The 12,454-nt window shown below is 44.4% G+C and overlaps 1 protein-coding gene across 1 annotated transcript; it reads left to right on the forward strand.

Moving 5' to 3' along the window:
• The first annotated feature begins 212 nt into the window (after positions 1-212).
• Positions 213-6,034, forward strand: LOC130848952 (glutathione S-transferase Mu 1-like). Its single transcript, XM_057727459.1, has 8 exons — positions 213-344; positions 653-728; positions 1,148-1,212; positions 1,511-1,592; positions 1,691-1,791; positions 2,563-2,658; positions 2,746-2,856; positions 5,495-6,034. Exons 1-8 carry the CDS (start codon positions 309-311, stop codon positions 5,582-5,584), a joined length of 657 nt encoding a protein of 218 aa, XP_057583442.1. The 5' UTR covers positions 213-308; the 3' UTR covers positions 5,585-6,034.
• The last annotated feature ends 6,420 nt before the right edge of the window (positions 6,035-12,454 follow it).

Here is a 12,454-nt window from a genome sequence, read left to right on the forward strand (position 1 = left end):
GATCTGACTGCGGCCGGGAGCCAGGCCGCCCTCAGCATCCCGGAGTTCAGAGCTCGGCTTCCGAGTCCCCGCGGCTGGAGGAGGAAATGGACTATTTCCACTGCCCTGGGTGCAGACGCCACGCCAAACCCTCACGGGTGCCCTGCGTCCCAGGAGGCCTCGGAGTGTTGGGTAGCAGTAGGGAGCGGGACGGAGAGAGGCGAGGGGGCGTGGCCTCACTCAGGCCCCACCCAGGCTTGACTCAGGCACCCGGATGAACTTCCACCTCGCCAGTGCCGAGCGGGTGCCGCGATCCACGCAGCTTGACCATGGCAATGATCCTGGGCTACTGGGACATCCGCGGGGTGAGGGGGGTGCCACGGGGCGGATGGGATGGAGGTGGATATGCTAGGTAGGTGGGGAGCGGTTCGGCAGGAACTTTTTGTGCTGGGCTGGCTGCAGCAGAGCCCCTTCCCTCCTCCCCTTCGGGGGTGTGTGTGTGGGGGTGTGTGTGTGTGTGTGTGTGTGTGTGTGTGTGTGTGTGTGTGTGTGTGTGTGTGTGTGTGTGTGTGTGTGTGTGTGTGTGTGTTGGGGGAGGGGGGGAGGGTTTGGAGTGTGGAGGGAACCTGGAGCAGAGAGAGACACTCTCCTCTGTCCCCGCCCTCTCTCCCAGCTGGCTCACGCCATCCGCCTGCTCCTGGAGTACACGGGCTCAGACTATGAGGAGAAGAAGTACACGATGGGGGACGGTAATGGCATCCTAGTCATCCTCTTCTGACTTCTGCCCAACTCATGCCAAGCAGCCAGTGTTCTGGCCACTGTTGCTCATTTCTGCACCCTCCAGCACCCGGAGCAGGGACCTGCCCCTTCCGGAACCGGTGGTGGGGGCAGCTGGCCCCCAGGGCAGGACATGAGAGCCTGTGGCTGGGTCCCTGTGGCAGCCCTGGGTTCGCCTGAGTGCTTGCTCAAGCCTGTTGTAAGCATTACTCGTATAGTTTCAGGAAGCTTCTAATTGTGCTTTCCCTGCAAAGCTGGCATGTGAGACTTGGTTCAGATTCCAGATCCACCTGTTCAGGGGGCGTCTTGCCTCTGACTCCTTGGTAGATCCCCCTGGGAAGAAGGGATGGACTTTGGGGAGGTTTGTTTCACTGCATCTTCTTTACCACAGCTCCCGACTATGACAGAAGCCAGTGGCTGAGTGAAAAATTCAAGCTGGGCCTGGACTTCCCCAATGTAGGTGCAGGGCCTGGGCTGCTGTGGGGGAAAGTGGACGTGTCTGTATCCATCTCCTTTCCCAGCTTAAGGGTTTTAGGATCCGATGTCTTCTGCTCAGCGTCTCAGCTGCCTGGTTCTCTTCACTGTTTTTCCATGATGCTCTATGTTCCAGCTCATCCCTTCATTTTACAGCATATTATTTAGTGTCTCCATGGGCCAGGCTCTGTGAGTGCCAGGTTTCCTGTCTGCCCTTGCTCAAGGGAGGGGTGCAGGGGAGCCTGGTGGCCCAGCCGACCTGGCCCTGTTGTTCTTCCAGCTGCCCTACTTAATTGACGGGGCTCACAGGCTCACCCAGAGCAAGGCCATCCTTCGCTACATTGCTCGCAAGCACAACATGTGTGAGTGGGGCTGGGGCAGGGGCAGGGGCACCGTTGGCCATGCCCTGGGCTGGGTGGGGGTGGGATGCCGAGGGTGAGTCTCTGTTGTGTGGTCACAGGTGGGGAGACAGAGGAGGAGAAGATTCGCATGGACGTATTGGAGAACCAGGTTATGGACACTGCTAATGACTTGGCCAGGATCTGCTACAGCCCTGACTTCGTGAGTCCCCTACCACTTCTCTGGGCTGGACATGGTTTGAAAGAAGACCAAATTCTTCTGTCCCTTCTGCACAGGTCCTTTTGTAATTTGACCTCCTTGGAGCTACTGATCCACCAAGCTGGTCTATATGGAGTGCCCTCAGTGACCCTCATAACCCTGATGCAGGATGTAGAAACTCTGACTCAGTTTCCCCCAGTCTTAGGATAGAATCCAGCCTCCCAGGGTGGACATTCAGTTGCTGGACAGATGTTTACATTGTTCACCCAGCCCCTCCTCCTCCGCATGTCAGGCTGTAAATGCATGTGCCCAGGAGGCAGCCCAGGGTCAGACTTTGTTCCTCTGCCTCCTCCCTTTCAGCCTCTCAAATTCTCCCCAGCTGTCCACAAACTGCTCAGGCATCCACAGCTCTTCTGTCCCTTCTTTCCTGAGTCATGTTAGTGTTGATGTGCCTGAGGTGTGAGGCCTGAGCTCTGCCAGTTCTCTCAGCACTGCTGCTCTGACCCTTGGCAGGTGTTGGGAGCTGAGTGGTGACAGGTTCAGGGACCGTGTGGTTTTGCCCTTTGCCTTCCATCGTCTGTCACAGATGGGGGTTGGTACCGGGTGGGAGTCTCATGAACACAGGTGGATAACATCCTAGCTGGGCACCAACCCAGGTGCAGTCGGGGGATGTGGCTGCTCACCTGGCGGCTGGGATCAGGCACAGCCCTGGGAGGCCTGCTGTCTGCCAGGGAGTCTGTGTCTGAGGACAGTGACAGCTGTTTTGTGCCTCAGGAGAAACTGAAGCCTGGTTACTTGAAGGAGATTCCTGAAAGGATGAAGCTCTTCTCAGAGTTTCTGGGGAAGCGGCCTTGGTTTGCAGGGGACAAGGTAAAGGGGATGGGTTTGGGGTCAGAGAGCTGTCCCTTTTCCCCAGGTTCAGAGTCTGGTGCCCATGCATGCTTTGCCTTTCTGCAGCTCACCTACGTGGATTTCCTGGCTTATGACGTCCTTGACCTGTACCGCATATTTGAGCCCAAGTGCCTGGATGAATTTCCAAACCTGAAAGACTTCCTCACCCGTTTTGAGGTGATTCCATTGACCACCCCCCCCCCCCAGTATTTATATCTCTTTTCTCTTCCTTCTTCTCCCTGATGCTTTCCTAGTTTGAACTACAATGAAGAGTAAGTACCATTTATTGAGAACTTGGTTTATGCCAGAATCTCTAATCAGCATTTGACATTATTACGTCAGATTTAATCTTTCTAACATTCCTACCTGGTAAAAGAATGATCACCTCCATTTTACAGATAAGGAATTACGATGAAAGGCGAAGTAATTTCTGAAGATCACAGAGCCCGTACATGCGGTGCTGGTGTCCCAGTCAGAGCATCTGGCTTCTATGGGCAGCTGTCTGTGGCTCTCCCTTTCCTGTTTCAAAAAGGAAACTCAAGTCCTTTTCTTGTCTGGCTTCATAGCTCTAGAAAGTGTGGATGAAGCAGAACCTTCAGGAGCCTGCGTGCAGCTGGCGTTAGTAGAACTGAGACACAGTAGGATTGATCTCAGGTATCAAAGATACAGACAGTATTTTCTCCTGATCTCAGAGGGCTCTGCAGCTATTGGCTCCCTCTTTGGTGTTGTACTGAGATTTCTAGAAACGTGATTGGTGCTGGGATTTTCTTACATGTGTAGGTGCCTTCTTAGGAGGAGTTTATCTTGAAGTCTCTGTGGTGGGCAGTTTCCTTCCATCCCTCCTTCCTTCCAGTAACCCAAGATTCCCTCTCAGAGATGGGATGTACATTTATGTTTAGTCACATTCACTGATGTGACCTTCCCCTCTATATGAGGCACTGTGTCAGCCACAGGGAGGATGCAGAAGTAACACAGCCCTGGAACCCGCCCTCTGGGGCTCAGTGCAGCTGGTATGTGTGGAACCACTTTGGTGCTGGAGGAGCACAGCCTGACCTCACCTCCCAGTGCATCATCAGTCACCCTCAGTCAAGCAGGTGGAGAGCAACAAAATCTGCTTTGTGACAGATTTGGGAATTTGAAGCTCTAGTCCAATAGGTTTTTCAACCTACAATCTGTTTCCCATTCCCACTTTTCATCAGGAAATCTGCTTTCTCAGCTAGTTCTCATCAGCACTGGTTCTGGTCCAGGCTGATCAGCCTTGGGGATTATTCAAGAGCTGGGATGACCACCTGGCAGGGAGGATGGGGACACATGTGGGCTGCAGTGGGCCTGTTGGGGCCTGTGCTGTTGGGTACAGGCAGCCCCAGGATGTTTGAATCCTTGGAACTATGGGGCACTGTCTGTCTTGGGAAGATAGTGCACAGAGACACCTGAGTGTCTCACTGCCTAGTTGGCTGCGTTAGGTCTGGGGATGAGGTAGGTTGGGGCCCAGTGAGACTGGGCTCAGGTCCCAGGCCAGGCAGTTGGATTCTTTCCTTTAAGTGGTATAATTAGAGTCTGGTACTGGGCTTCATACTCTCCTATCGCCTCGCATCCAGGTTTTGCTGAGTCATTGCATAATAACTGGTCTCTTTTGCAAGTTGTTCATTTTCTGAGCCTCTTTGTTGTGCTAGGGGGCCCTATGTTGGCAAAGCCTGGAGACTCTCTCTGAAAAAGGAGAATGTGTGCAGTGGGAAGGACAAGTCCTCCTATGGGGAGATGGGGAGGAGAGCACAGAATTGGAGAGAGCTGGGCTGCGTTCCAGGCCTGTCACTTATTAGTTGCGTGAGTGTGAGGAAGGTGCTTAACCTCTGTATATCTCAGTTTCCCTTCAGATAAAGGAGACACTAGAACCTACCTTTAGGTTAGTTGCACGGAGGTTCTAAACTGTCAGGCACACCTCTGATGTATGGAGGGTTTGGGTCTAGATGCCCACAATAGAGTGAATAGGGCAGTAAAACAAGTCACATGACTCTTGGTTTCTTGGGGCATGGAAAAGTTGTTTACACTATACTGTGGCCTATAAAATGTGCAATATCATTATGTCTTAAAAAATGTACTTACCTTAATCTCAAAATACTTTATTGCTGGGAACTCCGTGGCAGTCCAGTGGTTAGGACTCTGCACTTTCACTGCCCTGGGGCCCAGGTTTGATCCCTCTTCGGGGAACTAAGATCCCACAAGCCACGATCAAGAAAAAAACAAAAAACAGAAACTTTATTGTTGAAAAATGCTGACCATCAGCTGAGCCGTCAATGAGTTTAATCTTTTTGCCACAGTAACATCAAAGACCACAAATCACCATAACAAACATAATCATAATGAAAAAAAAAATAGAAATATTGGGAAAATCACCAAATGTGACAGAGTCAGGAAGTGAGCAAATGTGGTTGGAAAAATGGCATCTATTTACTTGCTTAATGCAGGATTAACAAAGCTTCAAGTTGTAAAACATGCAAAATCTGTGAATCACAGTAATTCGAAGTGAGATGGAATGAGGGGTGCCTGTATATCATCCTCTCTGGTGCATAGACAGCACCTAGCACAGTATGTCCTCCATGGTGGTGGGTCTTAGTAGGATATCACATTAGTTACAGGAAATTGAAGAGGTAACTTACTGGAACTAGGGACCCCAGAAGGACTGCTTTTTGCCAAATACTTCACCCCACAAGGAAGAGATGTACCAGGATTCCCAACTCAGAGTCTGGAGTGGGGCTGCTCGAGCCCCAGTGGGGCAGCTGACCCTAAGGTCTGACCTTCTTTTTCCCACCCTCAGGGCCTGAAGAAAATCTCCGCCTACATGAAGTCCAGCCGCTTCCTCCCACACCCTGTGTATTCAAAGATAGCCGTGTGGGGCAACAAGTAGTGCCCTGGAAGGCGGGAGATGGAGTGAGGAGCCAGTGCTGTGCTTGCTGTGCCAGGGCCCTGGAGAACAGCTGGACCTCCCCGCACCCCAGGACCAGATGTCTTGTTTTCTCCTCCTTTCTTTCCATTTGCCCCCACTCAGGCCTTATTTGGCCCCTAACCCTTTCCCAATCCCATTCATCCAGGATCTTTGCAGCTCTACAGCACCCCACGCTTCTTCAGTGAAGTGACCCCCTGATGTTATCCTTTCTGCTTTGAAGCCAACCAGACTATCCTTCCTTGCTGTGGTTGCTTCTGCTGTGAGTGGCTTCCCCAGACCGCTGGCCTGTAGGGCTCAGGCCTGAGCTCCCAGCACTTCCCTGAAGACCAGAATTGGCCTGGTGTGCGGGCCCTGGTCCCCCAGCATGGTCCCTGCCCAGCCCTGCTGATCACCAATAAAGCCTTAGTCACACCTGCTGTGTCTTACCGTTTTCCCTCCTGGCCACCTGACCTCTCCAACTGACCCTGCTGCTTCCCAGGTGACACTGGCAGTGTCTGGGTGTGTGGGGATCCTGTCTGGTAGTAAGGTGTTCGGAGACTTCTTGTTCCCATTTCCAAGGCCCTTGGAGCAGGAATCCTTAGCGGGCTCCCTGTAGAAGGGAGGCCTCTTTCTGAGCCTCCAACTCTCATTCATTCCTCCTGCATTATCAAGAGCTCATGGCTTCGTGGAGCTGTGTGTCTTAGTGAGTAGGGCCCAGGGAGGTGGGAATGGCTAGTGGGGAGAACAGGATTCTATTTCCCTTCCAGTTGTCTGGCTTCATCACATCTGTAATGTCTCAAGGTCCTGTCTGCACTCTTTTCTCTGATGCCTTCAAAGTGCACTCTGTAGGCTGCCACACAGCTGTCGTTCAGGACCTTCTTTCTTGGTTTACTTCCTCATTTTCTTAGGTACCCGGGAGATACATTTCTTTAGTCCTTGTATACCTGAAGATGTGTTGTTAGTGTACATTGAACTAATATTTAGGTTGGGTGTAGAATTCTAGGGTGAAGACCTTCAGGTCTCTGATGGAATTACAGCTTCTAGAATTCAGCATTGTTCATGAAAAGGGTGATGACATTTTGCCCTGAATCTCTGGTAGATAGCCATTTTTTTTTTTTTTTTTTTTTTTTTTTTGGTCACTCTGGCTAGTTTCCCTGACCATGGATTGAACCTAGGCCCTTGGCAGTGAAAGTGAGGATTCCTAATCACTGGACCACCAGGGCATTCCCCATGTGGGTTGTTTTTTTTTTTTTAAGATTTTCTGTTTTTTCTTTCCTTTGTGAGGTATCCAAATCCTGAATCTACATGGGGATCTAGCTTTATTTTCCTGCTTCAGGGAAATAAAGCTCTGGGCTATAGACCTCAGTTTGGCTCAAAGAAAGCTCTTTTGTATTCCTATCATAGATTGGTTTATTGATTAATTCTGTCAATAGGAATGATAGAATTAATCAATAAGCCAATCTATAATAGGAATGAATACAAAAGAGCTTTCTCTGAGCCAAACTGGGGACTATAGCCCAGGAGACACAGATGGAAAAAGCACTTGAATTGTGTTCCATGGGATTACAAATTAGAGAAGGCTTATGAAGGCAGAAACCACAAAATTACATGTTTATCAAGAATTACAATTGGAGCTAGCAAAAAAAGGCTACTTGTTAAGCAAAGATTAGTTGGGATCTGAAGTGGTTGCATAGTTACAAGCGCAGACCTTGAGGCCGTAAGGCTGCAGCTGGCAGAGCTAGGAGATATTGTTTTGAGAACAGTTGGAGTTGTCCTGGAGTCTGATACAGTTCAGAAAATTCAAATTCTCAGTGATGCAGCAATGTGTCCAAAGTCACATCTAAAATGGCCATCAGCCTTCATTTTGGATGCCTGAACCACAGTTGCTCCATTTTGATCTTTAAATACATTATTTTTGTTAGTGGGTAAAGCAGATGTACAATGCATGTTTGATAGGGCACAAAACAAGCTGTTCTAATTAGCGTAAAGTTTAACTTAAATCATGTACAAGCCAGAATGACTTCCCTATACCTCAATACACGAAACTTTCTCCCATCATTCCCTCTCTTGATTCCAAAACTTCTGATTGAAAGCACTGATGATCAACATATTTGTCCCTAGATAACAGGGTGGTGGCTGCTTGCCCCGAATCCACCATGTCCCTCAGTGCTAGGCTTCTTCTTCTTCTTTTTTTTTTTTCATGTTCCTGATTTTATTTTATTTTATTTTTTTTAATTTATTTATTTATTTTTTTTGAGGTACACCAAGTTCAATCATCTGTATTTATACACATATTCCCGTATTCCCTCCCTCCCTCGACTCCCCCCCACCCTCCCTGTCGCAGTCCTCTAAGGCATCATCCATCCTCGAGTTGAACTCCCTTTGTTATACAGCAACTTAGGCTTCTTATTATTAATATACATAGATTTGTCTAGTTATCCATGTTAGGAAGAAACTGATCAGACATAGTGTGCAAGCATAGATGTATACGCTGATTGGGGTAGTATTTTATAGAATATTATTCTATAAAATATTATATCAATTTGTTACTCAAACATTGTACTTGTGCTTTTAGTAGTAGACTTAAAAGAAGTAGTGATATGTGTCATGACTATCTCTACTGTGTGACAACTTCACTAGAAAATTTTCTTTCCATCGTGAGTACTGGGATAAAAGTATAGTTTAAAGTGAGACAATAACTTTCCATTTTGATAGGAAGATGAACATCCGGTAAACAGTTCAATTGAACTAGTAGGATGGTCTTATAGGCCTGGTGCAGATTTTTGGGTCAGCTGTTTACCACTGCTGTGGTCTTCTTCTGGTCTTGGCTTGATAATGTTTGCCTTAGTCACTTGAAGCCGGATGTCTGAAACAGTGGTCAAAGTCCATTCAGGTGGAGGGGCCTTTTAAAAATGAGAGATGTGAGTCCATGAGTTTATGCCTTTTAATTTGGCACTTCATGGATTAGATAATAATATCTGATAAGGTCTTATTAAAGCTTCTTATTATAACTTATTATAGGTCAACAATTACAAATCTTTTATTTGATGTCTTTTCCAATAAACAGTGTCTCCAGGTTGTACTCCATGATCCTTAAGGTCTTTGTCTCCCAGGAGCTTGCCGTAAAAGGAATTAGCTACCAATTTTTCATTTTTTAAAATTGCCTCAATAAGAACCTGACAATAATGTAATATGTCTCCCTTGAGCCATGTGAGAAAGTTGCCAAAAATATTATTTTTCCCATAAAACCATTTTCTCAGATGCCCCTTGAGTTAAAGAATGTACATGCTGGATTAATGGCTCTTGTGCTCCAAGAGACACTGAAGTTTTTGGTTTTTTTAATCGGATCCAAACCATATTTATGTGATGGAGTCAAAATTCCTCCTTTTTGTTGACATATTCTTTTCTCTTCTTCAGTGACAATTTCTTCAGCCTGTAGAAGGAAACCTTTTACTAGGTCAACACGGTTAGCAGAGAGCCATGAGCATTCTTGATTTGGGGCAGGATGAGTACTTAAAGCTGCCTGTTTGGCTGCAGCATCAGCAAACTGATTTCCTTTAGCTTCCGTTGTGTCAGGTTTGGAATGCCCTGATGTTTTAGTAATTGCTAACTGTTTGAGCAGTTGATAACTGTTTGAGCATTTACTAACTTTGTAAACTGTTTTCCATTTTTTGTAGATTGTCCTGAAGAGGTTAAAACCTTTGTTTCTATAGCATTCCAAAGTCATATGCATATAGCAACTGTCAGTATAAATATTTGTTATCTGGTCTTTAGCTAGTTGCCAAACTCAAATTAAAGCAATTAATTTGGCTTGTGCTGACTTGTTTCTGGTGAATAAGAGCTTTCGATTATGTCCATTGTGGACGTTACTGCATATCCAGCTTATAATGTCCCTGCTCCTTCTTTAAGCAGGACCCATCTGTAAATCAGATTAGATCAGCATTATCAATAGGTATGTCTTGTAAGTCATTCCTAGGAGTAAGAAGATAGTTGCAGGCTTAAGGTTATTGTGTTGAAGTAAGGTAGTAGTAGGTGCGGAAAGCAACAGTACTGCATACAGAGAAGTGCTGAGTGTGGTGAGGCTTTAGAAGTGATTCAGCTGAGTGTGAAACATAAATAGATAAAGCTGCCTGCTTGGCTGCAGCAGAACTGTTTGGCTCCATTACCATTTTTTTAGTAGCCTTGCATAAGAGAGCCAGTGCTGAAATAGTGCTCAAAGTGGAGATTCTTTTTCTATTGAGAGTCTGCATGCTGCAACTAAGACCTAGTGCAGCCAAAATAAATAAATAAATAAATAAAATTAAGGGGAAAAAAAAGCAAGTCGTCCACAAGTATTTTTTGTAAAAGCAACAGAGGAAGAAAATAATTGTCTGTAAATGACGAAAGACTTAAAAATGCCCATAGTTAGAGACCTGCTTGTAATGCAATTGTCAAGGAAATTTGGTTAGTTCTGTGACATACAGCATTTTGAGATAAAAACTACAATATGACTGACAACATACCAGGACAGTTCAAATTTGGGGAATTTCATGTAATTTCTAGAATATTTACATTAATAACATTTACTCATACAATATAATCTAAGAAGGTTTATTGCCACTCATTTGACAATGCTTCCCATATAATTTAACATACTAAGCCTTGTTAGTTTAATATTTGTCTTTGAGATGTGTCAGGGGCCCTCTGAAACATCTCCAAATTAGCTAAAGGTCAAAATAACTTCATTTAGAATTATATTTGTGGAAGTTTATTAAAGATATTAAAGTGTTTTAAACACTGGCTAAGTAGGAGCATAGTCATTTAACAATGACTTAAAAATGGCCATAGTTGAAACAATGCCTAGTCATTTAATCAAAGTGACAATAAAAGATTTCAAAAGCAAATACAGAAAGTTACAACAGATTACTTAAAGGGTAAGGAAACTTTACAACGTGTTATCAAAAGCAGATCAATATTCCAAGAAAAATTTTTTCTCTTATTAGAGAGACTCAAATTCTAGTTTTGTTCCACCTTACATTTAATATTAAAGTTCATTCACCCAATTAAATTCAATCTAAACTTAGCCAGTCCTGACCACACATAAAACTCTTTTCTCAGGGTTCCTTTTCAACAAACCTTCCACCACTTTCTATATACATATTATTTTGTCCCCCCTGCTTTTTGTACATTTAGGAATAACCAGCTTCAGAACAAAATCTTTCCTAACAACAAAAACAACAATACAAATCTCCATTCTTCATGCCTTCTCTTATCATCAACATACACTCTTTATATATACAGTGTTTTTTTTTCCTTTCTAGAAACATATATCATTTCATAGTACATCTCTCAATAAAGAACAAAATATACTTATTGATACTCTCAAACATATTTTGTGTCTGTAATAAGAGGTAAAAAGGTAAACATAAGACTTCTTTATTTTTTATTGGAGTATAGTTGCTTTACACTGTTGTGTTAGTTTCTACTGTACACCAAAGTGAATCAGCTATATGTATACATATATACCCTCTTTTTTGGATTTCCTTCCCATTTAGGTCACCACAGAGCACCGAGTAGAGTTCCCTGTGCTATACAGTAGGTTCTCAGTTATCTATCTAATACACAGTAGTGTATGTATGTCAATCCCAATATCCCAATTCATCCCACCCTCCCCCTTTCCCTCTTGGTATCCATACATTTATTCTCTACGTCTGTGTCTCTATTTCTGCTTTGCAAATAAGTTCATTTATACTATTTTTCTAAGTTCCACATATATGTGTTAGTATACAATATTTGTTTTTCTCATTCTGATTTACTTCACTCTGTATAACAGTCTCTAGGTCCATCCATGTCTCTGCAAATGACACAAGACAGACTTCTTAGCAAGTGATGTTTCAATATTTTATCTTAATTAAAAATGACCTAGATATTCAATGAGTGTCCATCATTTAACTTAATTTAGTGAAACTATAAAGTTGCAAGTTACCACAAATCTGGAGAAACTATTTTTAAGTAGGTATACCATAAAACATAATTATGCTAAAGAGTTCACCTAAAAAGTGTTATCCCATTTATCTCTTTTATTATGTCATAGCAAGTTATTTTTCTTGTTGACAGGTTTGGTAACAGAAATATCATGAACTTATTGACTTTCAGTAAACCTGGGTATAATAAAAGTGTTATACTTAATGTCAGTGACTCTAAAGACATGGCTGTATTAATTAACAACAACTTAAATTTGTTTTCAATCATTAAGCATTAATCATAGATCATGTGATCCTTTAAAAATTTGGGGCAATTTCTTTTACATTTAGAAATATTTTATTTGCAAGCACTTACTTTTAAGTCAATTAAATAGAGCTCTTTTACTAATTAATAATGCCATCCTGATGTAGAAACATATCATATTTATAATGTTCACAGACAAGCATACACCCAGATAGACACAGATATCTCATAGTTTTATTTTTTTAATTTTTAATTTTTTAAAATTTACTGATTTATTTATTATTGGCAGCATTGGGTCTTTGTTGCTGTGTGGGCTTTCTCAAGTTGTGGCGAGCAGGGGCTACTCTTTGTTGTGGTGTGCAGGCTTCTTATTGCAGTGGTTTCTCTTGTTGCAGAGCACGGGTTCTAGGAGTGTGGGCTTCAGTAGTTGCGGCACATGGGCTCAGTAGTTGTGGCTCGCGGGCCCCAGAGCACAGGTTCAGTGGTTGTGGTGCATGGGCTTAGTTGCATGTGGAGTCTTCTTGGCCCAGGGATCGAACCTATGTCCCCTGCATTGGCAGGCAGATTCTTAACCACTGTGCCACCAGGGAAGTCCTCATAGTTTTATTTAACTTAGGCATGAATCAAGTATTACAATGTAAACTC

Source organism: Hippopotamus amphibius, chromosome 1 (genome assembly GCF_030028045.1).
Source record: "Hippopotamus amphibius kiboko isolate mHipAmp2 chromosome 1, mHipAmp2.hap2, whole genome shotgun sequence".
NCBI classification, from domain to species: domain Eukaryota; kingdom Metazoa; phylum Chordata; class Mammalia; order Artiodactyla; family Hippopotamidae; genus Hippopotamus; species Hippopotamus amphibius.

Coding starts and splice junctions, on each gene's coding strand:
- LOC130848952 (XM_057727459.1), top strand. CDS start 309: ATGGCAATGATCCTGGGCTACTGGGACATCCGCGGG. Junction 1,213..1,510: donor TGGGCCTGGACTTCCCCAAT/GTAGGTGCAGGG, acceptor TTGTTCTTCCAG/CTGCCCTACTTAATTGACGG. Junction 1,792..2,562: donor TCTGCTACAGCCCTGACTTC/GTGAGTCCCCTA, acceptor TTTGTGCCTCAG/GAGAAACTGAAGCCTGGTTA.